The 26,927-nt window shown below is 46.7% G+C and overlaps 1 protein-coding gene across 2 annotated transcripts in view; it reads left to right on the top strand.

Annotated features, from left to right (window-relative positions):
• AHCYL1 (adenosylhomocysteinase like 1) overlaps positions 1–26,927 on the top strand; it is a 130,370-nt gene that overhangs the window by 49,303 nt on the left and 54,140 nt on the right. For both annotated transcript variants that reach the window (XM_029574187.1, XM_029574185.1), the window contains exons 8-12: positions 803–919; positions 7,734–7,797; positions 7,883–7,971; positions 8,498–8,568; positions 9,818–9,912. In XM_029574187.1, the coding sequence (XP_029430047.1) occupies positions 803–919; positions 7,734–7,797; positions 7,883–7,971; positions 8,498–8,568; positions 9,818–9,912 (436 nt within the window). The remainder of the gene's footprint in view (positions 1–802; positions 920–7,733; positions 7,798–7,882; positions 7,972–8,497; positions 8,569–9,817; positions 9,913–26,927) is intronic.

Here is a 26,927-nt window from a genome sequence, read left to right as displayed (position 1 = left end):
AATCCTCACTGGTAAAAAGAAAATGGATCATATTACCCCAATATTGGCACAATTGCACTGGTTACCAATTGAACAACGGATACATTACAAGGCGTTATGTATAGTTCACAAATGAATATATAACAACAAGGTCGATTTGGCTTAACACAGCTTTGAGTTTACATACACCACAGAGAAATTTACACTCTGCTAACAAAGCTCTTTTACCAATTCCCTGGATAAAGTCGGCTCGCTTAACACCGGTCAGAGATGGAGCACTGTCATTAGCAGGCCCCATTCTATGGAATGGAATTCCGCTCGAATTAAGAACCCAGCAAAATAAAAAATTATTTAAAGGATTGCTAAAAACATAGCTCTGTCAGCAGGCTTTCAGTAAGGAGTAGGAGAGCTAATCAATGGTAGGATATGTATGGAATTTTTCATTTATTCCTTTGGATACACACGTTAACATTTTTAGTTAGACATCATTTTTATTACGTTTTTAATATATTGTTAAAGTTCAAATATTTTATTTTTAATAGTATATTTTATGATTTTGTACCAGATGTTTATTATAAAATTTATATTATGTTAATTTTATATTGTAACTTTTGTGCCTCGATTATAAACCGTTGCGATGGGATAAATCTCTCGAATGATGGTCTATAAAAGAAACTAAATAAATAAATACAGAGGCACTCTGGACAAGAGGGCAGGAAACTCATTTCTGTATCTGCTTCAGCTATTGGTTTGTATTTGTGATGCAGCATGTGAATCTGTAGCACTGACCATGGGAAGTTGATGATCTTCTTCTTCTGCTCAGGCTGTACCAGCTGTCCAAGGCAAGCAAACTTTGTGTCCCAGCCATGAATGTCAACGACTCTGTCACTAAACAGAAGTTTGACAATTTGTACTGCTGCCGAGAGTCTATCCTGGATGGGTGAGTACAGACTACTAGAGACTCAGGGTGTGTGGAGCAATGCAGAGCTCTATCAACTGTATTAGTCCTGAAAAGAAGCACATTCTGTGTAGGTTTATTTATTTCCAGTCTTTTATTTACCGAAGTATAGCAGTCTGCCTTCACTCCGGTTTACATGAGAACAACGTAATACAATTTACTCACATAGGAACAACTTCTTATAGTAAGAAAATATTAGTGTCAGAGGTTTAAAGATGAACAACAATTACATACAGGAAACGAACATTTTTTGTAACATACGAATTAACCATTTTTAAAGGGGGGGAGATCATGAGGTGAGTTCATCGTTGGGCAAGGGTATGTGTAGTCTTTGTGTATTGGTGTGACTGTTCTGAGGGATGGGACAAGATGTGTTGTTGACAGAATGAAAGGGGATTGAATGAAAGGTGGGAGGAGGTGGAGGAGAATTCGAGGAGATTAGAGTATGTCGTGCACGGTAGTGGAGTGAGTTAGGAAGTTGCGTGAAGCTTAACCAGCGCCATCTCTGAAGGTTTGGTTGAAATACCATGTTTTGAGTTCCTTTTTAAAGGATTTGATGTCACTAAGTGAACTTAGGTAGTGTGGTAGGGAGTTCCATATTTTGGATCCAGCGATAGAGAAGGCTCTGTTCCTCGTGTTGGTCAGTTTTGCTATGTTCAGAGATGGTATATCTAGATTCAGTTTGCAGGCTGTTCTGGTTGTACGTTGTGCTTGGTGTATCTGAATTATATTATTGAGGGCGGAGTTGTCTTCTTTGTATATTGCGTTGTGGACAATTGTCAAAGTTTTGAATTCAATTCTTTGTTCGATCAGTAGCCAGTGGAGACTTTTCAAAACAGGGGTGATATGTTCTGATTTCTTCTTGCCGGTTAGGATTCTGGCTGCGGCATTTTGTAACAGTTGGAGTGGTTTTAATGTGGATTTTGGGAGGCCAATCGGGAGAGAGTTGCAGTAGTCAAGGCTGTTGAAGATGAGGGATTGCAGCACAGTTTGGAAATCTTGGCGGTGGAGAAGTGGTTTTAGATGTTTCAGGATGTGAAGTTTATGAAAGCCTTCTTTCGTTTTAGTTGCTATGTTCTTTTTTTAAGTTGAGTTCGTTGTCAATCCAATCCAGATGCCAAGGTCCTTCGTAGCGTTTTTTAGTTGGATGCTGATGTTATCAATTTGTAGGGAGTGAGTGGATGTTGTTAGACCTGAGTTGTTTCTTCCTATGAGGATACATTCAGTTTTATTCATATTGAGGCATAACTTAAGTTGGTTTAGCTTGTTTCTGATCGATATTAGGTGGTTGGCTGTGATGTTCAGAGTCTCTTCGATAGTGGTGGTTACAGGGATGAGTAGTTGAATGTCATCGGCATATATATAATATGTTATGCCAAGACTTGAGATGAAGTGGCAGAGTGGGAGTAGGTAGATATTAAAGAGAGTGGCAGATAGGGCTGAGCCTTGTGGTACCACAGTATCGAGTGGGAGGGGATTAGATGATGTGGTGTTAACGGTGACCTTGAAATATCTTTCTTTTAGGAAAGAAGTGAACCAGCTTAGTGTTTTGCCATCCAGACCGATGTAAACAAGACTTGATATCAGGCTTTCGTGGTCTACCGTATCAAATGCTGCGGAGAGATTGAGTAGAATTAGTAGGTGACTTAATTTGTCGTCGAGGCCCCTGATTAATTTATTTGATAGATTGATTAGCAGAGTTTCAGTACTTTTTTTCCTGAATCCGTGTTGTGAGGCATGTAGGATATTGTTGTCCTCTAGATGTTCCTTAAGCTGAATCATTGCTGCTTTCTCAGTCAGCGAGTAGGGGGAGGTTTGAGATGGGACGGTTGTTATTCAGATCTGCAGGATCTAGGTTCCTCTTTTTTAAAATTGGTGTGATTGTTGCTGTTTTTAGTTGAGTTGGAAGCATCCCTTCTTCAAATGATTTGTTTATGATTGCTGCTATGGTTGGGGCAATGATGTGTGCCATTTCTTTCAGATCTCGAGTTGGAATTATGTCTAGATCGTGACGCGCTGGGTTGATTTTTTTTCCTAGCATGTTTTCAGCTTCTTTATTGGATATTGGTACGAAGTTCGACCAGGACGTTATGGTTGATTTTTCGATTTGGTCATCCGTGTTTGAGTGGGTGTTGAAGGTGCTGGTTATTTTGCTTATTTTGTTCTTAAAGAACAGGGCTAGGTCTTGGCTTAGATTATTTGTATTTGTTGTGGAGGTGCTGCTGTTGTTTTCTTCAATCAGGTTTCTTATGATGTTGAACAGGGAGTTCGAGCTATTTGAAGAGTTTTTTATCTTTTGACTATAGTAGTCGCTTTTGGTGTTCATGATTGTTTTTTTATATGATGCAAGTAGAGTGCGGTTGTGAGATCTTTTAGAGGGTAATTTTTATAACTGCCTGCACTGCTGTAAAATCTGCATTTTTCAATACCTAGTGTCTGTTCTCAGATCTGCCTTGGGTTAGGGGTTGAGTGTGGTATGGAAGCCTGTATTGCCAAAAAATGTGGCAAGGAAAGCACCCAAAAAGTTGGTATCATTGTCATAGGATTCCATTTGAGACCAATTCAATTTATTTATATTTATATACCACCTTTACTGAGGCCTTAGGCCAGCGGCTCCCAACGTGTTTGGGAAAGTGGACCCACACATGCCTCTTTCATTTTTACCTGCAGTCAGTTACATGCCATATATAGGAAAATTATTACTAACAAAGAATTATATGCACCCCAGACTCATTCATAACATATAAAACTTATTAAATAATGCTTACTGATATAAACAGAATACATATAATTGCAAAGCACAGCAGTAAATGTGCAAGAATATGCTCATATTCAATAACCTGTGTATAACTACACAGCTGGATCTGATTGGATCTGCACCGGGTGGAATGGACTGGTGGAGGGAGAGAGAGAGAGAGAGAGGACTGGTGAAAAGAGACGGCTAGAAAGGTACTGGTAGAGAGAGGAGAGCAGAATGGACTGGTGAAGAGAGAGAAACTGGTGGAGGGAGATAGAGACTGTAGGGATTGGACTATGGAAGGAGACAGACAGACACACTGGCAGGCATTCTTTGGCCACTGGTGGGATGGGGTGAGCTGGTGACTCCATGGCCTCCTGTAGTCTTCGACCACCAGTGAGATGGGGTTTGCTGGTGGTGCCTCAGTCACCTGTAATCTTCGAATGCCGGGAGATGGGGTGTGGCAGTGGCCATGTGGCCTCCTTCATTCCTCACTCACCGGCGGGATGGGTGAGTCAGCGTCCTGCAGTCTTCAGCCGCCAGCAGGATGAGGTGCACGGGCAGCCTCGTGGCTGCCACGGAATGGGATCTGTGGGAGAATGTGACGTCACGGGACGAGCTGGCTGTATGATTCTGAGCTCCTGTTCCCCCTGAGCTGAATCTACTTGCTGTGGGAATAGGATTGCCTAAGATTAGGGTCCTTTAAATGTATTAGTGTATTCACTATATATCTGATAGTGACCTACAAGGGAATGATCAAACTCTTGATAAGGTGTGGGAAATTTCTGAGTTTAAGTTACAAGGCAGATTTTCTTTCTTTTTTTTTTTTTTTTAAGTGTGAAAGTAACACCTGCCTGTAAGTTAAAGGATGAGCGAGGGGTGGGAGGGTTGGGAAATACAAACACACAAACTTCTGTTTGTTGCCTGACTTTCTGACTACCTGTCTAAAATAAAGCACACAGGGAGCCGAGGAGGAGGAGAGGAGGACTGTCGGAGCCTACCCGGCATTGGCAGTAAGCCCTGATTGCAACCAGCTGTTCAGCTGAGGGCGGCCGTGCTGACATCATTTGCCTGGGACCGGGGTTTATTATTAAAGGTTTTTTATTAGCATTTTCAAACTAATTTACAAACATCTAGGAGGTGGTTTGTTCTTTATCCCCTCCTAGTCATTACAGAAGAAGAACAGACAACAGAGATACTCCCAATACTCAATCCCCCCCACCCTTATCCCATCCCCTGAGTCGCTGAGAATAACGGCACTTGATATCATGCAGTTCCACTCCCCTGAGATGAGTCTAATCAATCAGCGCCAGGATCATTCGCCGAGCAACTTAGTGGTCAATCATTCAGTAAGCGGCTTCGAGCTCCGTGTGGAAGTGATTGAACGTAGGTAGGGCTCGCACACTGCAAGGAACTGCTGTCGTTGTCCAGGCGATCCTCTGCAAGAAAGAGACTCCACATTCATTAGGGAATAAAAGAGATTTCTCCAGACCCTCGCCATCCCATTATTATAACCCGCGTCCCAACCAGACATTGCTTTTGAATCAGGATACGAGTACCAGGATCTTGGAACCGCAATGGTGGGAAACAGCCAAACAAAAGCCACGAAGGGGCGAGTGGTATGGAAACCAGCAACATAGTGGCTAAGTATTTAGCAATTCTCGCCCAGAAACCCTTGATAGCCGGACCGGACCAAAAACATGGGCCAGGGTGCCCAGGACTGCTGGACAGCAGCCGCAGCATGCAGAGCCAGCAATACGTTGGCAATATGCCATCTGTGGCTAAACATATGCTCGCCCTAGAAATTTATACTGAAGGTACGCACAGAGCTCTCGTTAATAACTTCTATTATACGAGATCCTGGCCGCCCCCCAAAGAAAGCACGATTCATAGATGATGTCACCACAAAGTCCCCACCCCCCCGTCCAACCATCTGCCAGAATTGTGAAAATCTCCAGTCGCCCCTCTGCCTGTAAATATTTATAAAAATGGGATAAAGAAGGCTCCTTGTTCCCAGGTAGGAGGAGGGCCGCCTCTAATTTCTGGAATGTACTACGTTGCAGAAACGCTAAAGGCAGGGATTTCAAATGGGGAACAACTTGAAGATAGGGAAACGTTGAAGCGCTCCCCTGTCCATAGAATTCCCGAAATTCAGTAAAGGGGATTGCTCGGCCTTCCGGTGTCAATAAATGTCCCAAATTTCATTTTGTGACCTCTAGTTCTACTGATATCTTTCAAACGGAAAAGGTTATTTATTTATTTATAACTTTTTTTATAGCAAAGTTCAAGTAACGGGGTTTACATTACAACAAGTAGCAAATAATGACAAATACAAGGATGTGAACAACTTGGAGAACATAACTAGGAAAAAAGAACAATGTGTGCAGTTACAACGAATTAGATTAAAGGGGTATCAAGCTAAAATAGGAGGGAAATTAACGGGGGGAGGGGGGAGGGGGAAGAAGTTACCGAGGCTGAGTAAACATAAACTTAGGTCATGGGTAGCGACAGTCTGTGGAAGCTATGGATGACTCACTTGACCGAGCAGCCATGGTTCAAAGGTCATGCATCATTAAAACCTTTCAGGTATCTGCAGGTCTGTGTCCTATCTCCCCTGCACCTCCTCTCCTCCAGATCCTTCAGCCTCATAAGTCTTCTGATACTGACCACACCATTTTGGTTGTCCTCCTCTGGACCGCCTCCATCTTGTCTCTATCCTGTTTGAGATACTTGCTTCAGAACTGAACACTGTACTCCAGGTGAGTGGCCGTGGACTCTTACGCTGTCTGCCCTTCTCCAAGCAACCTACCTTCTGGGAATCCAGAGCATGTTGGCAGACTTCAGTACTATGCAGGCCCTCCCTGCAGTGCTGGAATCTTGATCTCTTATGTGAATGGAAGCACTGTACTGACACATACGTGTGTCACATTTCTGTAGTGACATCAAACGCTTACGTTCCCACTGTCATGCACTCTTACAACCATCTACAAGTATCCTATTAAAATATACACCATATAAAAGTACTTATTTTAAAGCAGTTGTTTTCAAAGTCACAACTTCTGAAAGTCAGCAATAACAGAGCTTATTTACACTAACGTTTTTAGTTTAATACCCAGACTCTTAAATCATGCTGGGAATATTTCTTCTCTTTATCCAGGGCATGTTTCTATTTCATTAAATGGCTGAATTTTCAAAGCCTTAATGTGCAAAAAACCCAGTTTTTATGCCTGAAAATTGCTGTACCTAGTTTTGTACATAATCTTTCATGAACTATCAAAAGGCATTTTAGGTGATGGAACTGGGGTGGAGTTCAATTTATGCAAGTATTTTTATATTTTGAAAATTATGTGCATAAGGTCACCCACATAAATTTTGCCCTCAGAGCTTAATTGTGCATTGAGTAAAAAACAATTTTCTCTGACATGTTTTAAATGTGCTACTTGCTGACTTCATGGAGTACCCTAAGTAGAGTTGGTGTAACTTGATAAGGGGGTTTGTGCACGGGCATTTACACAAGTATGCATAGACTTTACCGCACCATAGACAGTTATAACATTAAATCTCGAAAGCTTTCTCAGAAATAAATTATTTGGCTTAATGGTCAAATATACTACAAAATTATATTTGGTAAAATCAATTTCAAATGTCAGGTATTCATATACCATATTTGTAACATAAAACAGTATTGTTCAGTGAAAGCTTGATTCGCCCAATTTAAAGTCAGAAAGGAGGCAAATGTTAAAAAGTGCAAAGCTGGAGCAGAGACTGCACTGGAGGCAGTAAGCTTATGATGAGCATTTAGGCTCTGGAATGCATTATTAATCTTATTACATTATATATGTGAATCTGATTATACCATTTCAGACTGGCAAGGTCGCCCAGGTAATACAGGGCCCCTATCACATAAAGCAGCAAAGTCCAGCCAATCTAGAACTGAAAACTGCATAAACTGATCCCAATGTAGAAGGGTCAGTGTGTGAAAAATTGCTAATTCGCGGGTGAAGCTGCCTCCCAGGGAAGGTCTGTTAATGCATGTGTGTGTGTGTGACCCTTCCACAGGTTGAAGAGAACTACAGATGTGATGTTTGGTGGAAAGCAGGTGGTGGTTTGTGGCTATGGCGAGGTGAGTTACTCTGTAAATTTGAAGAATTCTTCAACACTAGACTCCTTCTTCGTACGTACCACTGATCTCTTTGTGCTGCCTGCAGGTGGGGAAGGGATGCTGTGCTGCTCTGAAGGCTCTGGGAACCATTGTCTATATTACAGAGATTGATCCGATCTGTGCTCTTCAGGCTTGGTAAGAAGTGAATCTTTTCCTTACATATCTCTTGCTCTTCTATTATAGGCTGTTTTGCACACACAGCATGCAGACTGATCATTCTGGAGTATAGGACACATTGGGGTATCTTGCTCTGTGGGAGGAGATGATTTTGAGGTTGTAGGGGGATATATTATAAAAGGCAATAACTGTGTGAGTGGTCACTGGCATAATCCCAGAGGTGGCAGCTGTAAATTGATTAATGCTCACAGTGATGCTTGGTTTGCCTTTATAATTATATACAGCACACAGCGTATACGGAAACTCAAATGGGGTCACTGTGAAGTGTGTAGAATTAACATTTCACAAGAAGCTAAAAACATTGGAAGTGGTTCTGAGAATCTTTCTAATTCTGCTCTTCCTGCTGTACATGTGGCTGTCTCTGCATCCCTCTGTCTGTCTGCCTGTGTCCCATGTTTTCCTAGCCCCTCTTACCAGCTGTGTTTCAGGGAAAGATGTGCTTGGTAGCGTCTCCTCTCCTCACTGCTTCTCCTTCCTTTGCCAGCATGGATGGATTCCGGGTGGTGAAGCTGAGTGAAGTCATCCGCCAGGTGGATGTTGTTATCACCTGCACAGGTAAAACCAAGGGCCCTGATGTACTGAAAGGTTGGGGGTAGTTTTATAACTGCCCACACGGGTGTAAGTCTTTGGGTAATTTTTACCTAAACATTACAGCAGTTTTGAAAGGGAATGTATGTGTGTACTTTCCCTTTCAAAATTATCCCACAAAACAATCCACTCATGGTTATACCTTTTCATTTTTGTACATATTTTTTTGGGGGAAAAATACCTTCCCTGTATGTATCCAGATCAGTCCAGACTCCTAGGTTTTGCATCTCTGCCAGCAGATGATGCTGTTTTTAACACAGTTGTGGCTTCTGCAGTCCCTCAGTATTTCTCTGTCTCCAACAGATGGTAGATAATGCAAAACCTGCAGTTTGGAGAGAGCTAAAAAAAAAAAAATTCAGATTGGAGAGAACATTTCTTTATCCTCCCAGGGCATTGTGACGTCCTGGTGGGATTATCCCCTCCCCTGGTTTTAAGGTGGACGACCCTTCTGGTATCTTGTCCGGAGGTATCATGGGGTGGACATCTGGTGGTCCAGATCCCTCATCCCCCACGAGATAGTGGTGGTCCCAGCTGACTGCTCTGCAAGTATCCTTTATTCTTGTTTTTAAGTTATTAAAGTTGAATTGAAAAAAAGAAAGTCTCTGCCCTTTTTTGATTCCTGCGGCTTGCCAGGTAGTTGAGAGATGAGGCAGAAGCTTGGTGGTTGTTCGGTGATTTCCTTGATGGGGGCAAATTTTTACTGCGATGCTGCTCTTTGGGTGGGGTGCGCTTCTTCAGACCTCTTGGCATGGCAAGCGGCACTTCTTGCTGTGCCTGTGGGGCATCAGATGGCATACTTTTTTTTCCCTCAGATTATCTTCTTGCATAAAGCATATTTGGTGAAGAAGGTGGCAGTAGAGCATGAGGCCAGGTCGGGCAGAAAATCTGGGTCCCAGTCTGCGATGGAAGGGGCGTAGGGAGGGTGTTTGCAGGTCTTTAGGTCTGTTTTCAGTGCTCGGGGATCCACAGGGGGATACAGATGTCTGACGACACTATGTAGCTCTAGGGGTGCCCCCTGGTGCAGGTCCTTTTCCAGATGGCTCAGCAGACATGGATGCCGGGGATGTGAATCCTAAGGAGGTGCCCATGGCAGAGGGCGATGATCCCAAGGTCGTAAGGTTTTTCTGCAGGAAGGAACTTTGACCTTTGATTCCGATGCTGCTCCAGTATCTGTGCAAGGAGCATTAAACATAATCATTAATTCTCTTCTGTCCAGGAAATAAGAATGTGGTAACACGGGAACAGCTCGAGCGAATGAAGAATGGCTGCATTGTGTGCAACATGGGACATTCCAACACAGAGATTGATGTGGTAAGAATCCTTCACCCGCTCTCACGTCCCACTCCACACAAGGAGCACAAGAGATTGCAGAACCCCAGGCAAGAGTCCATAGAGAGGGTATTTAAGGGCTTTAGTCTCATTTCTCAGCCATGCTGAGTCAGACTAAGCCCAGCATCCGGTTTCATTTTGCCAGTCCTACAAGTAAGAGGTGGAGACACTCAACTCCATGTGGCTGTTAATGGCTGACGGAGCTGCCCTTCAGGAGCATATTCAAACCTTTTTTAAACTCAGTTATTCTACTACTTTTGACTTCATTCTCTGGCAGAAAATCCCATAGTTTATTTTTTTTTCAATGTATTGTTTATTCAAATAGAAAATCCCATAGTTTAATTGTGTATTGACTATAAAAAAAATGTTCTTAAATTTGTTTTAAGTTTACTACTAGTTAGTTTCATGCAGTGTCCTCTAGTCCTGGTCAATAGAATAAATGGCTGTTTTCTATTTACTCGTTCCTTACCACACATAAACATCTATCAGACTGTGGTACGAACTGAGAGAACATTTGAGAAATAGGCTCCCTATCTACACACTGTTCTTTCTGCTTTGCCATGTGAGCTGGTAAGAAGCAATTTCAGTGCTTTTAGCTACATTTATTTATTTATTTATTTTTAGATTTTTATATACCGGTGTTCCTGTATTAAAATACAGATCACATCGGTTTACATTGAAACATAAAAATTACGCCAAGAGGCGGTACATATAACAAGGTTATAGAACTTGGAAAACATGGAAAACAGGTTCGAAAAATAACATTGAGAAAATTGTATAGTCTCTTTGAGAAACCAAATCATAAAATAAGGCGTAATTGTCTAAGATAAATGTGATCTGCAGAAGGGATTGCGATGGTGAGAAAATCTTGATAGCTGGAGGTAAAAAATAATCAAAGTTCTGGAAAAGCAAGGCAGCACATGCACATCGCAGAGTATGCACACAGTTATAAACTATGTGGCAGGGGCACTGAGAGTACACATGTATATAAAATTAAAAAAAAACCCCAATAATAAAACAATTTAATAAAATCAAAATTATAAATCAGCAAAAACTGGCACATTGCAAAAGACTTCCCCAAATAGTAATGCCTTCAGTTGTTTCTGAAACAGCTCAATATCCATAATGAGGCAAAGCTAGATAGGCAACTCATTTGAAAATATGGAACCCACTATTGAAAATGCCTGTTTCTGGGTAATTACAAGCCAAACATCTTTAAGATCCAGAACTTGTAACTTGTTTTTTCATGGATCACAAAACGTGCCTAGGTTCATGAACAAGCAAATCCGATAAGGATGATGGACCTTCCCCATTCCTAACCTTATAAACCATCATGATCTTAAATTTTGTGTGTTGAATAACTGGCAGCCAGTGCATTTGCATAAGAATTGTGATTATCTGATCATTCCTTTTCTCCCAGGACAGCAGGATGTTAGTCCTCACATATGGGTGACATCATCAGATGGAGCCCTGTCACAGAACACTTTTCTCAAAGTTTCTAGAACTCTGACTGGCACCTACTGGGCATGCCCAGCATGGCACCAACCCTGCAGCCAGCAGGGGTCCCCTTCAGTCTCTCTCTTTTTCCACACAGCAGTTGCCTCGCGGTTTAGGAGCTCTGAGAAATTTCTCACAACTTTCCTCACGGAACTATTTGAAATTTATCTTCTCAAAAAATCCCTCAGTGCTCCGTTCCCTCTGATGCTCGGTAAGTGTTTTTTCTGGTACTTGCGGTTGGTTCCCGGCGGCTTACCGCTTCGGTGCCCAACAGTCACCGAATTTTAACATGGCGAACGGGTTTAGAAAATGTCCCGAGTGTCCAAGGACCATGTCCATAACGAACCTGCATGAAGTATGTGTTTTGTGCTTAGGCCCCTTGCACGACATTCGTCGATGCCCTAGTTGTGCACAAATGACCCCCAAAGGCCATTGCGCTCGCCTGGACAAAATGGAGCAGTTGTTTGCTTCAAAATAGACTGCTCCATCGACGCCAGTTCAAGCGCCACCGACCGTGGAGGGCCCATTGACCTCTGAGACGATTCGCCAGGAGCACCGTGGACAGGGTGACCATCCGTCACAGACTCCATCGAAGACATCGGTGTCATTGTCCTCTGTGCTGGGGAAAGACCAGACTGAGCACAGAGGGAAACACCAGCACCGACGCTGCAGCGGCATTGACTTCCATCGAGCCAACTGCGAAGAGGGCCCGGGGAGAGGAGCCCCCATACTCCTCTGGACCTGAGACCCCTAGGCGTTCCCCCACCGATACCGGTGTTGGGCACCGAGCCTCCACGGGCCCCTGTGGAGGCTTCAGTGACCCCAATCGCTGTGCCTGCCTCCTACCCCGATGGCTATGCCGGCTTCCGGGGAGGAATTGGACTGCATGTTCCAAGAGGCAGTGCTGAAAGACTTAGGAGGCTTCCAATCGCCGCCGGCGCCGGCCCCCATACCAGCCCCGGAATTGGTTCCCTCGATGGTGGCACTGCTCCTCGAGCACCTCGGTACGCTCATCAGTGCCTTATCGACTCCTCTGCCACCGGACACGCTGGCATCGAGTCGTCCATCGAGGCCTCCGCAGGACCCGATTCAAGTACCCAGGTTCCTTGGAGGAGGAAAGATCGATTCCCGGCCACGTCTCTCCACGGGAACAGTCGATGCCGGAGCCCATGCCAGGGCCATTGGGGCTACCGGTAACCAAGCACACCTCATCTACCCTGATTCCATCGATGCTGGCGCCGATTCCATCGATGCCTTCCTGCCCTCTCTGCTTTGGCATGCTTCCTCCATTGGGAGCTCCACCGGGAGAAAGCAAAAGTCCCTATAAATCCATGGGATGATGCATCCTCAGATTACTCTCAGAGCCTTCACTGCCGGAGGAAAGGCGAAGATCTCCTCCAGAAGACCTCTCCTTTGCCAGTTTTGTCAAAGAAATGTCTGAGACTATACCTTTTACACTGGTCACGGAGGAAGATGCTCGCCATAAAATGTTGGTGGTCTTACAATTTGTATACCAAGATATAGTGCATTGCAATAATCCAATGTAGTAAGAATCAAAGATTGAGTGACTTGACGGAAATCTGGTACCAGTAAAGGTTTTATTTTTTTCAGCATATGTATTTTGTAAAAAGATTTTTTAAGAACTTCTGAGATGTTGTTGGATAGTGTTAAACGAGAGTCTATTATCATTCCCAAATTTTTGGCGTGTGATTTAATAGGTATCAGTTTATTTTCAAAAGTGAAAGACTGAGGTGGTTGGTGAATTGATTCAGGAACTGTAGATAAGAAAATGAGTTCTGTTTTAGTGGTGTTTAATTTTAATCTGTTATGTGATAGCCATGTTTTTATTGTTAGATAAAGTTGAAGTAGAGAAAATGTTTTTGCCCAAGAGTCTGAGAAAGGAACTGTGAATTGTATATCATCAGCGTAAATTTTAAAGTTTAGACTTAGACCTGCAAGAAGTCGACATAATGGTAAAAGATACATATTGAATAGTAGAGCGGAAAGTGCAGAGCCCTGAGGGACACCTGTTTTGGTTGTGTACCATTCAGATTTATATGTACCTATTGTTATTCTTTGGGGACGATTTGAAATGAATGAAGAAAACCATTGTAAAGCTAAACAGTTAATACCAATTTGTGATAAGTTGGCTAACAGAATGTCGTGGTTGAGAGTGTCAAAAGCGGCTGATATATCGAGTAAGACTAATATATAATTTCCCTGTACGTACCAGGATCAGTCCAGGACACCTGGGTTGTGACTCCGCACCAGTAGATGGAGACAGACTAAAACTTGTGGGCGGAGCCATATATGCCCCTGTGCCAGTCACAGCCCCTCAGTCTTACTCTGTCTCCAGTAGATGGTGCAGGTCCGGTCACAGCTCCTCCCTGCCCTGATTCTGGTACTCCGTCAGGGTTGGTTTTTCTTTCCTTTGGGTTAGGCCAGGTTAGGCTTTTGGTTTTGTAATTGGAATTTTTGCCAAATTGTCACTGACGTCCGTCTGCCCTGCCTCCCAGGGGGGTTGAGAGGTCCTGAGGGGACTACCCCCCCCCCCGGTTGAGGCCACTGCTAGGGTCGAGGACCCAGTTTTGCTATTTAGCAGTGTCAGGGGTGACACCGGGGAGCCCGGTTCACTCACCCCTGCTGGACTAGGGCTCCAGGACCGCGGACAGCGACAGGCCTTGTTTTTTTGTAAAAAAAAAAAAAAAAAAAAGTTTTGTCTGTTTTTTGTTCCGGCTCTCTGTTCCTTGCGTCGCCGCTCTCGGGGGGGGCGCCGCTGACAGGGGGGAGGCTGCTCCTTGCGTCGCCGCTCTCGGGGGGGCGCCGCTGACAGGGGGGAGGCTGCTCCTTGCGTCGCCGCTCTCGGGGGGGCGCCGCTGACAGGGGGGAGGCCGTTCGCGCGACTTTTGTTTCTTTTCTTCATTTTGATTTCTGTTGCGGCCCTCTTCGCGCCGTTTCACCGGCATGCCTCGTGGCTCCGCTTGCCGAGCCTGTGGCTCGGCGCGCGCGCGCGTCTCTCTCGCGTCGGTCTTTGCGCTTCCTGCATCCCGGGCGATGAAGGGTCGTCCGGGACGTCTCGGGGGGCTCGTGTGCGGCGCGCGCGACCACCGCCGAGCGGGGGGGGGAGCGTTGGAGAAGCCCCAGGATTTGTTCCCGCTCAGCGCGGGAGTGGCGGCCATTTTAGCCACGGGCCGCGAAATGGCGCGGGAAGCGGCAGGGCCTGCGGCCTTGCCTCCGGCGCTGTCTCCTCAGCGGGACCCGGCGGGGGGGGGGTCCCTCGGGGGACCCGGGGTCCCCGGGGAGCCCAGCGGAGGCTGATTCGGGTTCCAGCTCTTTTTCAGAGGACTTTGCGCTTTTGTTGCGCAAAGTCCTGAAATGTAGGAAAAGTAAGGGCAAGCGCGGCCGGAGGGAGTCCCGCAGGGCTCCGCCGCTGAAGAAGTCCAACAGTGGGGCCCCGAGTGATTCCAGGGGGAAACGTCCTCCGCGTGGCGTCCCACAGGAGGCGGACCCGGATTCCTCCACGGGGGCGGACACTGATGCCTCTGAAGAGCCACAACAAGGGACCGATGACGTGGCAGGGGACGGATCCACTCCAGCTGCAGCAGGAAAGGCGTCACAGGCAGCGGAGGGCGACGATCCCAAGGTGGTCCGGCTATTCCGTAGGGAAGAATTGCCACCTCTAATTCCAGCCATTCTCCAGGAACTGGGAATAGACCCCCCTCCTCCGGCGGTGGTTCGTCAAGAAGCGAACATGGATCCGGTCCTGTTGGGCCTCACGGGTCCGGCAGTGGCTTTTCCGTTCCATTTTTCTTCAACGGACATCATGTTCCGGGAATGGGACACTCCGGAGTTAGGTTTGAAGGTCAGCAAGGCCATGGACAAGCTTTACCCTCTCCCGGAGGATGCGCTGGACCTTCTCAAGTTCCCCAAGGTGGATTCAGCGGTTTCGGCGGTAACGAAGAGATCTACTATTCCAGTTACGGGAGCGACAGCCCTTCGGGACCTTCAGGACAGGAAGCTGGAAGTACAGCTCAAGAAGATTTTTGAGGTTTCAGCGCTAGGAATTCGGGCCGCCATGTGTACGAATTTCGCTTTGAGAGCTAGCTTGCGCTGGGCTCAGGTCCTCCAAGCCAATGCGGATCTTTCGGCGGAGGAGGCAGCACAAGCGGATAAGTTGGAAGCGGCAATAGCATATGGTGCAGATGCACTCCACGATCTACTGCGCACTTCGTCTAGATCCCTGGTGGCGGCTGTCTCGGCGCGCCGCCTCCTGTGGCTCCGCAACTGGGCGGCGGATGGCTCTTCTAAGGCTCACCTCGGGGCGCTGCCTTTCAAGGGTAAGTTACTGTTTGGCAAGGAATTAGATGATTTAATGGCTTCCCTGGGGGAAAATAGGGCTTTCAGGTTGCCTGAAGATAGATCCAGGTCGCGGTCTTCCTTTGCATCCAGGTCCCGTTTTCGTGGGCCCAGGAAGGCGCGCCCTCAAAGGTCGTCGGGGCAATCCTACAGGCCTTCCTCCTCCCGTACCCCACAGTGGCGGCAGCAGCAGCAGTCTTTTCACCAGCAGTCCTTTCGTGGGAGGCGCTATGGTAGACCAGGGGGTGCCCTGGCCATCATGGCGCCCAAATCTTCACAATGAAAGGGGGTCGGCCCTTCTCCCGCCGCAGCCTCAGCACGCCGTTCTCAACGTCGGGGCGCGGTTGCTGTCGTTCTACGAGAGATGGGCCGGAATAACGTCGGACCAGTGGGTCCTCACCGTGATAAGACACGGCTACGCGTTAGATTTTGCTCGCACTCCAGTGGACAAGTTCCTTGTGTCACCCTGCAAGGCTCCCGAGAAGAAGGCGGCGGTGCTAGACACCATCCGCCGCCTAGAGGACTTGGGAGCCATCTCCCCCGTTCCGGCCGGCCAGCACGGCAAAGGCCGTTACTCCATTTACTTCATCGTACCAAAGAAGGACGGCACGTTCCGACCAATTCTGGATCTCAAAGGGGTGAACCGATGCCTTCGCGTTCCTCGCTTCAAAATGGAGACGATCCGGTCAGTCATCGCTGCGGTCCGGCCAGGCGAGTTCCTGGCCTCCCTGGACCTCACGGAGGCGTATCTTCACATAGGCATTCAGCCGTCGTTCCAACGCTTCCTCAGATTCTGCATTCTGGGCCGGCATTACCAGTTTCGGGCGCTCCCGTTTGGGCTCGCAACGGCCCCTCGTACATTCACGAAGGTGATGGTCGTGGTGGCGGCGCAACTGCGCCGAGAAGGTCTCCTGGTCCATCCTTACCTGGACGATTGGTTGATTCGGGCGAAGTCCGAGGATCAGTGTCGGATGGCGGTGGCCAGGGTCCTCCATCTGTTGCAGTCCCTGGGATGGGTGGTCAACTTCAGCAAGAGTCATCTGACACCCACGCAGTCCTTGGAATATCTAGGAGCTCTTTTCGACACGAAGCAGGGCAAGGTGTTTCTGTCGCTCGAAAGGAGGGGCAAACTGCAAACTCAGGTGCACCGCTTGTTGTCTCTTCGCCAGCCGCGGGTCTGCGACTACCTTACGGTCCTGGGGTCTATGGCTTCCACGCTGGCGCTGGTTCCCTGGGCGTTCGCTCATCTGCGACCCTTACAGTCATCCTTGCTTTCCCGCTGGAAGCCGGTCTCGGAGGACTTCCATTTACCGCTTCCTCTAGTGGGACACGCGAGGGTCCAGCCTGCGGTGGTGGCTGGATCCCAGTCATCTTTCCGCCGGAGTCTCTCTCCTGGTGCCCAGTTGGACAGTGGTGACCACGGATGCCAGCCTCTCCGGTTGGGGAGCGGTCTGCCTAGGGAGCTCAGTTCAAGGCCTATGGTCAGTGTCGCAAGCCCAGTGGTCTATCAATCGCCTAGAGACCAGGGCGGTCCGTCTGGCTCTGCAGGCGTTTCTACCATTGCTGCGGGGAAAGGCAGTCCGAGTGTTGTCGGACAATGCGACCACCGTGGCATACATCAACCGGCAGGGGGGGACACGGAGCCCCCAGGTGGCAGAAGAAGCTCAGCGCTTGATGGCCTGGTCGGAGCTACATCTCAGCAACCTCGCAGCGTCTCACATAGCGGGAGTCGACAACGTGCAGGCGGACTATCTCAGCCGGCATCGTCTGGATCCCGGAGAGTGGGAGCTGGGGGACGAAGCATTTCTTCTCATTTGCGAAACGTGGGGGGTGCCCCACATGGATCTGATGGCCACGTGGCACAACGCGAAGGCCCCGCGATTTTTACAGTCGACGTCGAGAGCGGGGGGCAGAAGGCGTCGATGCGTTGGTGCTTCCCTGGCCTACGGATGTGCTGCTCTACGTGTTTCCCCCGTGGCCGATGATCGGCAAGATTCTACGGCGCATAGAGTTGCATCCGGCCAACGTGATCTTGGTGGCACCGGAGTGGCCTCGCCGGCCGTGGTTCGCAGACCTCGTACAACTGGCAGTAGCGGCACCCCTTCGGTTCCAGGGAATGGCGGCCCTACTCCATCAGGGCCCCCGTCTGTTTGGAGGATGCGGATCACTTCTGTCTCGCGGCATGGCTTTTGAGAGGAATCGACTGAAGAGAAAAGGTTATTCAGATGCGGTGGTGGCCACGCTGCTGCGTTCCAGGAAGCAGTCGACATCTTTGGCTTACGTCCGTGTCTGGGTAGTCTTTGAGGACTGGTGCGTGCAGCGCGGGGTGGTCCCCACTTCGGCTTCCGTCTCTGATGTTCTGGCGTTCCTCCAGGCGGGTCTGGCCAAAGGTCTGGCGTGCAGTTCCCTACGGGTCCAAGTGGCGGCGCTTGGGTGTTTGCGAGGTAAGTCTCTGGCGCTTCACCCGGATATTGCTCGTTTCCTTCGGGGTGCTAAGCACCTTCGCCCCCCGTTACGTCTTCCTTGTCCGGCTTGGAACCTCAATTGGGTTCTTTCCGCTCTATGCACGGCGCCGTTTGAGCCCTTGAAACGCGCAACTCTTAAGGATCTCACTTTAAAGACGGCATTCTTGGTGGCGATTGCCTCGGCACGGCGGGTTTTCCGAGTTACAGGCCCTGTCTTGTAGGGAACCTTTCTTGCGTATCTCCGATTCGGGGGTTTCCTTACGGACGGTTCCTTCCTTTCTTCCGAAAGTGGTCTCGTCGTTTCATGTGAATCAATCGGTGGAGTTGCCCGCTTTTGCGTGCGGAGGCTCCTCTGTTACAGAAGAGAGGGAGTTACGGAAACTTGACGTACGGAGATCCCTTCTCCGATATCTGGAGGTCACTAATCCGTTTCGGGTCACAGATCATCTGTTTGTCCTGTTCTCTGGACCAAAGAAAGGAGCTGCAGCGTCCCGCACAACGATCGCTCGTTGGCTCAAGGAGGCCATTGGTTTCGGCGTACTTGGTGAGGGGAAAACCTCTTCCTGTGGGGCTGCGGGCTCACTCGACTCGATCTGAAGCAGCGTCTTGGGCGGAAGCTTCTCAGGTGTCGCCTCAAGAGATTTGTAGGGCGGCCACCTGGAAGTCGTTGCATACTTTTATCCGGCATTACCGGCTGGATGTCCGGGCTACCGACTCCGGGGGTTTTGGAGAGAGGGTTCTCCGAGCGGGACTCTCTGCTTCCCACCCTCAGTAGGTTGCTCTGGTACATCCCAGGTGTCCTGGACTGATCCTGGTACGTACAGGGAAAGGAAAATTAGTTTCTTACCTGATAATTTTCGTTCCTGTAGTACCAAGGATCAGTCCAGGATCCCGCCCGCAGTGCTGCGCTGAAGTAATGGAGAGTCCGCTCTGTGTTTTTGATTTGCTCTGTTTCGCTTGTTCGCTCTCTCGGTTGGAGCCCGGTTCCAGAAGGGGTGTTTCTTCCCCGTTAGTTAGCGGTATCTAGTTTTGTTCACTTCTCTGGTTGTGTTCTACTTTGACATTCCGTAAGACTGAGGGGCTGTGACTGGCACAGGGGCATATATGGCTCCGCCCACAAGTTTTAGTCTGTCTCCATCTACTGGTGCGGAGTCACAACCCAGGTGTCCTGGACTGATCCTTGGTACTACAGGAACGAAAATTATCAGGTAAGAAACTAATTTTCCTTTGTATTTGAATCAAAGCCCCTAATAATTGTGTCAAAAGATGAAATGAGTAATGATTCTGTGCTGTGTCCTTTTCTAAAACCATGTTGATTACTATGTAATATTATTATCTTCAATGTATTCTGAAACTTGATGTAATGCAACTGATTCTATGATTTTGGCTATGGAGGTTAAGGTAGCAACAGGTCGGTAATTAGATAAATCAAATGGATCAAGATTCTTCTTTTTTGGAATAGGTAGAACTGAAGTTTTTTTTTTTGATGGTCTGGAAAGAAACCTTGAGATAATGAAGCATTCATAATGCTTGATATAGAAGGAGCAATTTGTTCTTTTATCTCTTTGAGGATATAACCAGGATATGCATTAAAAGGGCTGTTTGATGGTTTTAATTTGCTTCTTATGAGTTCGCTGTAAGCCGATATGATGTCCCCACGAATATCGGTATAAAAGACTTTCTAAATAAATAAATATTGATGATAGTATTTTCATTAATTGGATGAAAATCTGAGAATGAACAAGCCAATTGTGGGGTATTTGATTTTGGGATCGGTAATGACTCAAATTCTAATGATATGTTTTCTGTTTTTTCTCTAAAGGAGCTAGCAATTTTATTACAGAGCTCATCCGTTATAATTGATGAGGTCGCATCTGGAATGGTAGTTAATTCTTTTACTATTGAGAAGAGAATTTTAGGATTTCCAAAGGCACTCTTTAACTTTGATGCATAAAAGGCTTTTTTACTTTTTATAAATTCTTTCTTGTATTTCTGTAAGTAAGTATAATATTCCTGTTTTCGATTTGGAAGTGGGTTTTTTCTCCATCTACGTTCTAAATTTCGAAGTTTTCTTTTGCATACTTTTAATGATTCATTGTACCAGTCAGTTGATTTTTTTTTAATGGTGCTATATTATCTAATTGATTATTTATATTATCATTCCAGAATGATAACATATCAGTAACCTCCGTATGAGGATTTTGATTTACTATTGGTATAATTGCTTCGGATAGTGCCTCTATATTAATTTTACAATGGCGTAGTATTTTGTTCGCACATTGTGTGGTATTATCACTGTTATTGTTTCCTGTTTTATAGGTTCCTACAGCTTTTATTAAGTAGTGATCTGACCATGGAACAGGATAAACATCTGTGGGAGTGAGAGAGAGCCTGTGTATGTGTCAGACAGCATGTGCTAGTGAGAGACTGTGTGTATGAATGATTTTATGAGAGAGCATGTGACAGCCTGTGTGTGTGTGTGTGTGTGTGAGAGAGAGAGAAAGTATGTGAGAATGAGAACCTGTGTGTTTGAGGGAAGAAGATGGATAGAAAAGAAATAGAAAAAAAGACAATATAAAAGGAATTGGCAAAAAAAAATAAGAAAGGGAAGGTGGAAAAAAAAGCCTATGACCAACTGATTAGAAAACTAAGATCAGACAGCAAAGGTTAAAAAAAAATTACTTTTTAGTGATTGGCACATGTAATCTTTGGTAATGTGCAAGAGTAGCACTTTCTCTATGCGGATCTCACAATGTACGAGATCAGCTTGGAGAAAGTGGAAGCCCACGGGGCCTGCACAGAGGAGGCAGCAGAATGGGCTTCAGTGCCAGTAGCAGCAATCAGCGCCTCCCCAATAGCCACGTGGCATCAGTGACAGTGGCAGCAGAGGAATGAGAGAGGTTCCGAGGTTGCTGGCAAAAGAGAGGGGGGGGGTCTGCCTTTAGTGTGTGCATGTGTATGAATGGGACTCTGCCTGGGGTCTGTGTGTGTGTGAATGCTTGGGTGCCTGCCTGGGGGTCTGTATGTGTGAGAATGAATGAGTGCATGCCTGGGGGATGGGGAGGGAGTGGTGTGAAAATGGAAGCTTGCCTGGGGGGCAGTGTGTGTGAGAGAGAATGAATGGGAGCCTGTCTGGGGGTCAGTGTGTGTGTGTGAGAATGACTGGAAGCTTGCCTGGGTGTGTATGTGAGGGAGCCAGTGAGTGTGAGAGCATGAGTGTGTATGAGAAAATCCAAGGGAGTAAGAGTTTGTATGTGGAGGGGGAGAGAGTGTCTTAGAGCCTGAGAGTGTGTCAGTGTCTGTGAGAGCGAGAGGTTATGGTGGGTATAAGAGCATGAATGTGTATGTATGTGACAGTGTATGTGTGAGAGAGAATGGACATGTGAGTACGTGTGAGAGAGGGAGGATAACCTCCTAATCCTCGACAATATCAGGGTGACTGGAAATCAAGAGCTCCCACAGAAGGGGACAGCAGGGGCTTTTTAAAATCCTTATTAGTTTTAATTATTGAATATTATTTGATGTCTGCTCTTTTTGAAATATTTTATTGGTGTTATATACAAATTTTTGAAATTTTCCCTGAGTTAAATTACTGGAGGCTAAATTCATCAGCAGTTTTGAAATATATATTTTAAGTATGATTTTCCTATTGTGATGTTTTATACTTCTTGATTTTATTGTTGATGTTTTATGAGGAATGATGGTATTTTCTGTTTTTCCATTGCTGCATTACATACATTCTAACTTGTTGTGATTTCCAGTTCAGTTTGTCTGTGCATTTCTGTGTATATTTTATGGTCCCTTTATTCTGTATTTAGTGACTCACCAAACTGTATGTGTAATTGGGTACCCATGGGCCAGTATGGAGAAAAATTCCCTGGGCCACTGTTTTCCCACAATCCGCCTCTGTGGGACGACCACACAGGAAAACTCGAATCAAAGCTCTCAACCCTTCTGTCAGTCAGAGCCGTGGAACCGGTTCCACCGAATCAGCAGGGAAAAGGGTTCTACTCCAGATATTTCCTAATTCTAGAAAAGACCGGCGGCCTCCGGCCTATTCTGGACCTCCATGACTTGAATACCTTTCTTCGCAAGGAAAGGTTCTGGATGGTATCCCTGGGCACCATGCTTCCTCTACTTCAACAAGGGGATTGGCTCTGCTCTCTGGACCTTCAAGAAGCATATGCCCGTATTGTGATCTCCCCTCCTCATCGCAAATATCTGCGATTTGTGGTGGGCCGCAGTCACTGTCAATACAAGGTTACTACCATTTGGCCTAGCCTCAGCGTCTCGAGTCTTTACGAAGTGCCTGGCAGTCGTGACTGCGCAGTTACACAGCAGAGGCGTATAAGAACATAAGAAATTGCCATGCTGGGTCAGACCAAGGGTCCATCAAGCCCAGCATCCTGTTTCCAACAGAGGCCAAACCAGGCCACAAGAACCTGGCAATTACCCAAACACTAAGAAGATCCCATGCTACTGATGCAATTAATAGCAGTGGCTATTCCCTAAGTAAAATTGATTAATAGCCATTAATGGACTTCTCCTCCATACCTGGACGAAGGGCTCATAAAAAGCCAGTCAAAGCAAGGAGCCCTCGACACTCTCGGTCTCACCATAAGGCTTCTAAACTCATTGGGATTTCTAATAAATTACCCCAAATCCCAAGTGACACCGTCTCATCTTCTCTCCTTTATAGGAGCAGACCTAGATACGACACTGTCCAGAGCATTCTTACCCAACGACCATGCGATTACACTGTCCAACCTTGCCAGCTTTATCTGCTGTCAAAAAAGAGCCTCTGCTGGCTAGCTACTAAGGTTACTCGGCCACATGGCATCAATAGTCCATGTCACCCCTATGGCACGTCTTGCCATGAGAGTGACCCAATGGACTCTGAAATCCCAATGGCGACAAGCTACTCAGCCGCTGTCGTCCATGGTAAACATAACCAGTCAGCTTCGTCTATCCCTTGCCTGGTAGACACACAAAGCCAATTTACAAGTGGGTCTTCCTTTCCAACAACTGGCTCCTCAAGTGAACTTAACTACGGACGCCTCCAACCTTGGTTGGGGAGCCTACGTCCAAGGCCTTCAAACTCAAGAGACCTGGACAAAAGCCGAAGCGACCCATCAAATCAACTTTCTGGAGCTTCGAGCGATGCGGTACGCCCTTTATGCATTTCAGGATTACCTCTCCAACAAAGTTGTCCTGATTCAAACAGACAACCAAGTTGCAATGTGGTATCTGAACAAATAGGGGAAGCATGGGCTCTTATCTGCTTTGCCAGGAGGCAGCACAGATTTGGGTCTGGGTCCTGTCGCATTCCATTCTTCTGTGAGCCACTTATCTAGCGGGCACACAGAATGTACTGATGGACTGCCTCAGCCGTCATTTCCAGCCACACGAATGGTCTCTGGATCCCTCTGTTGCGAGCAGTATCTTCCACCGGTGGGGTCATCCAACCATCGACCTCTTTGTGTCCAGACAGAACCACAAAGTGGAAAACCTCTGCTCCCTGCACAGGGACCGGCATGCACCAGCCAGGGATGCCTTCGCCCGTCCCTGGAACAAAAGCCTGCTTTATACGTATCCTCAGATTCCGCTAATAAGCAAGACTCTCGTGAAGCTACAACAGGACCGGGGCTTAATGATGCTCATAGCCCTGTACTGGCCGCGCCAAATTTGGCTGTCCAGGACCCCATTCGCCTGGGCACATTGCCCAACCTCATAACATAGAATCACAGCAAGTTACGCCACCCGAACCTCCAAGGCCCTCTCTCTGACGGCCTAGATATTGAAAGGCTGATACCACCACTCAACCTTGTAGCTTCACGGAAGGCTTCCACGCAGAAATCCTACTGCTCTAAATGGAGGAGATTTACCTTGTGGTGCACACAAAAGAGCTTGGATCCCTTTTCTTGCCCCACATCGAGTCTGTTAGATTATCTCTGGCACCTCTCGGAATCTGGTCTCCAGACATCATCTATCCAAGTGCACCACCTTAGTGCCATCTCTGCTTACCATCAAGGAATAGGGGATGCCCTGATCACTGCTCAACCCCTGGTGAGTCGCTTCATGAGAGGCTTAGTACAGCTTAAACCTCCTCTACGGCCATCGGTCTTGGCATGGGACCTCAGTGTCATACTTGCACAGCTCATGCACGCTCCTTTTGAGCCCTTGCACTCCTGCAAACTCAGATACCTTGCGTGGAAAGTACTTTTCCTAGTAGCCATCACGTCTGCTTGCAGGGTAAGTGAGTCACAGGCCCTTGTGACCTACTCACCCTACACAAAGTTCCTCCATGACCGAGTGGTTCTCCGCATTCACCCTAAATTCCTTCTTAAGGTGGTAACTGATTATCATTTAAATCAGTCTATAGTCTTGCCCACTTTCTTTCCAAGACCTCACGCTCACCCAGGTGAGCAAGCTCTCCACACCTTGGACTGTAAGCGTGCTCTTGCGTTTTACTTAGACCGCACTACAGCCCACAGGAAGTCCACCCAACTTTTTGTCTTTTTTGATAAGAACAAACTTGGGAATGCGGTGGGCAAGCTAAACGCTGGAAATGACGGCAGACGGCATAGCATTCTGTTACCAGCAAGCAGGCCTTCCACTGCAGGGACGAGTGAAGGCACACTCAGTCAGAGCAATGGCAATGTCAGTAGCACACTACCATTCAGTACCGATTGCTGACATCTGCAAGGCTGCGACATGGAGCTCTCTCCACACCTTCGCAGCTCATTACTGCTTGGACAAGGCTGGGCGATAGGATTCTGTCTTTGGCCAGTCTGTCTTAAAAAAATTTGTTTCCAGTGTAGGAACCCAACTCATCCTACCTCGACCTGCTGTGAATTTCAGGCTGCCTCATCCTTGCCAACAGCACCTCAGTTGTTGTGCCTGTTGCACATGTTCGGTGCTGCTTGGCCTCATACGTATGACTCAGCCTGTAGCTTGCTATTCACCCATATGTGAGGACTACCATACTGCTTGTCCTGGGAGAAAGCAGAGTTGCTTACCTGTAACAGGTGTTCTCCCAGGACAGCAGGATGTTAGTCCTCACGAAACCCGCCCGCCACCCTGCGGAGTTGGGTTCGCTTACATTTTATTATTTTATTTTTCACTCGTACTTTTGCTACAAACGAGACTGAAGGGGGACCCCTGCTGGCTGCAGGGTTGGTGCCATACTGGGCATGCCCAGTAGGTGCCAGTCAAAGTTCTAGAAACTTTGACAAAAGTGTTCTGTGACGGGGCTCCATCTGATGATGTCACCCATATGTGAGGACTAACATCCTGCTGTCCTGGGAGAACACCTGTTACAGGTAAGCAACTCTGCTTTCCCATCTATTACAAGGCGAGTTGCCACATATTGCTGTAATTGAATAACCTTTAACTGATATTTCTGGAGGCTTATTAGCAAAGCATTGCAGTAATTGAAAGCACATAGCAAAAAAGACTGAATAACATTCCTAAAATCATTTTGTGGTACTAAATAATGTAAACATCTTAATTTGTAAAAACCATTCCTTAAAGGTAACCTCGTATGAGGTACACAAGACATTGTTGGCTCAAACTGAAATCCTAAATTTCGTAGAGTATTAGAGAAAGGTATTAAAGAGTCATCAATAGAAACCCCAAGGCAAGTACTAGGATAAGTACATAGCTTCAGTTTTCCTAATATTTAAAACTAAATGATTAGAGGGCATTCACCATTTTATGCAGGCTAAACATTCCTGAATGTAGCAAAATGGAAGACAAATCCAGGGAAACAGGAAAGAATAGTTGAATCTTGTCCGCATAGATTTTAAAATGAGTGTGCTGTTCTAATAATTGTGCCAAAGGACAGAGGTAGATATTAAACGTGGCTAAAAGAATAGATCCCTGTGGGACATCATGTGATTAGGATTCGTGCTGATCAAGTCTCACTTGAAATGTCCTATTATTTAGGAAGGAAGAGAATCATTTTCCCAATACCTATGTCAGCCAAGCCATGCATTAATAGATAGTGTGAAACAATGTCAAATGCAGATGCTAAATTTAAAAAGATAGCAATCACTGGTCGCCATTCATCACTAGAATCTTTTCCCTGTTTTTGAAATGGACGCATGATGCTCTCCGCTTCAACGGCAGGGGAAAAAGGGAATTGGATTCAGACAACAGCCAGCTAGGGCCTCGATTTTTACGGTCTGGAGAACTGATGAGCATGGGGGTAACCTGCTCAGAGCAACAGTTACTACCCTTAACATAAGGCATGGGGATTACTAATCCTAACCAATAAGCCTTGATGCTTTTGGCGTAACTGCAACATTGCTCTCTGCTTTGACAGTGGTGAGGGGATGGGGGGTGGAAGAGGAATTGGATTCAGATGACAATCGACATGGGCCCTGACTTTTACAGTCTGGGGGGGTACTGATATGTACACATAAGTGAAGAAGCACAGGACAGCTTCTCCAACCAAATCCTTAAGCAAAGCATGTCAAGCAACACTGTATGAATTTTCTAGAAGGCTCCTCATCCAGTAAAAGAAACATAGGAGTAACCTGCACAGCCAGCTAACTCCCTCGCAGGCTTTTTTACCTCGAATGTACTTGAAAAAGTGTTATGAGTCTTTGCTTCCACAGCAAGCTTCTTTTCAAATTCTCTTTACCTTCCTTATCAATGCTTTGCATCTGACTTGCC

Source organism: Rhinatrema bivittatum, chromosome 12 (genome assembly GCF_901001135.1).
Source record: "Rhinatrema bivittatum chromosome 12, aRhiBiv1.1, whole genome shotgun sequence".
Classification (NCBI taxonomy): Eukaryota; Metazoa; Chordata; class Amphibia; order Gymnophiona; family Rhinatrematidae; genus Rhinatrema; species Rhinatrema bivittatum.
Note: the sequence above shows the minus strand (reverse complement) of the source record. Positions and strands in the feature narration are given on the sequence as shown.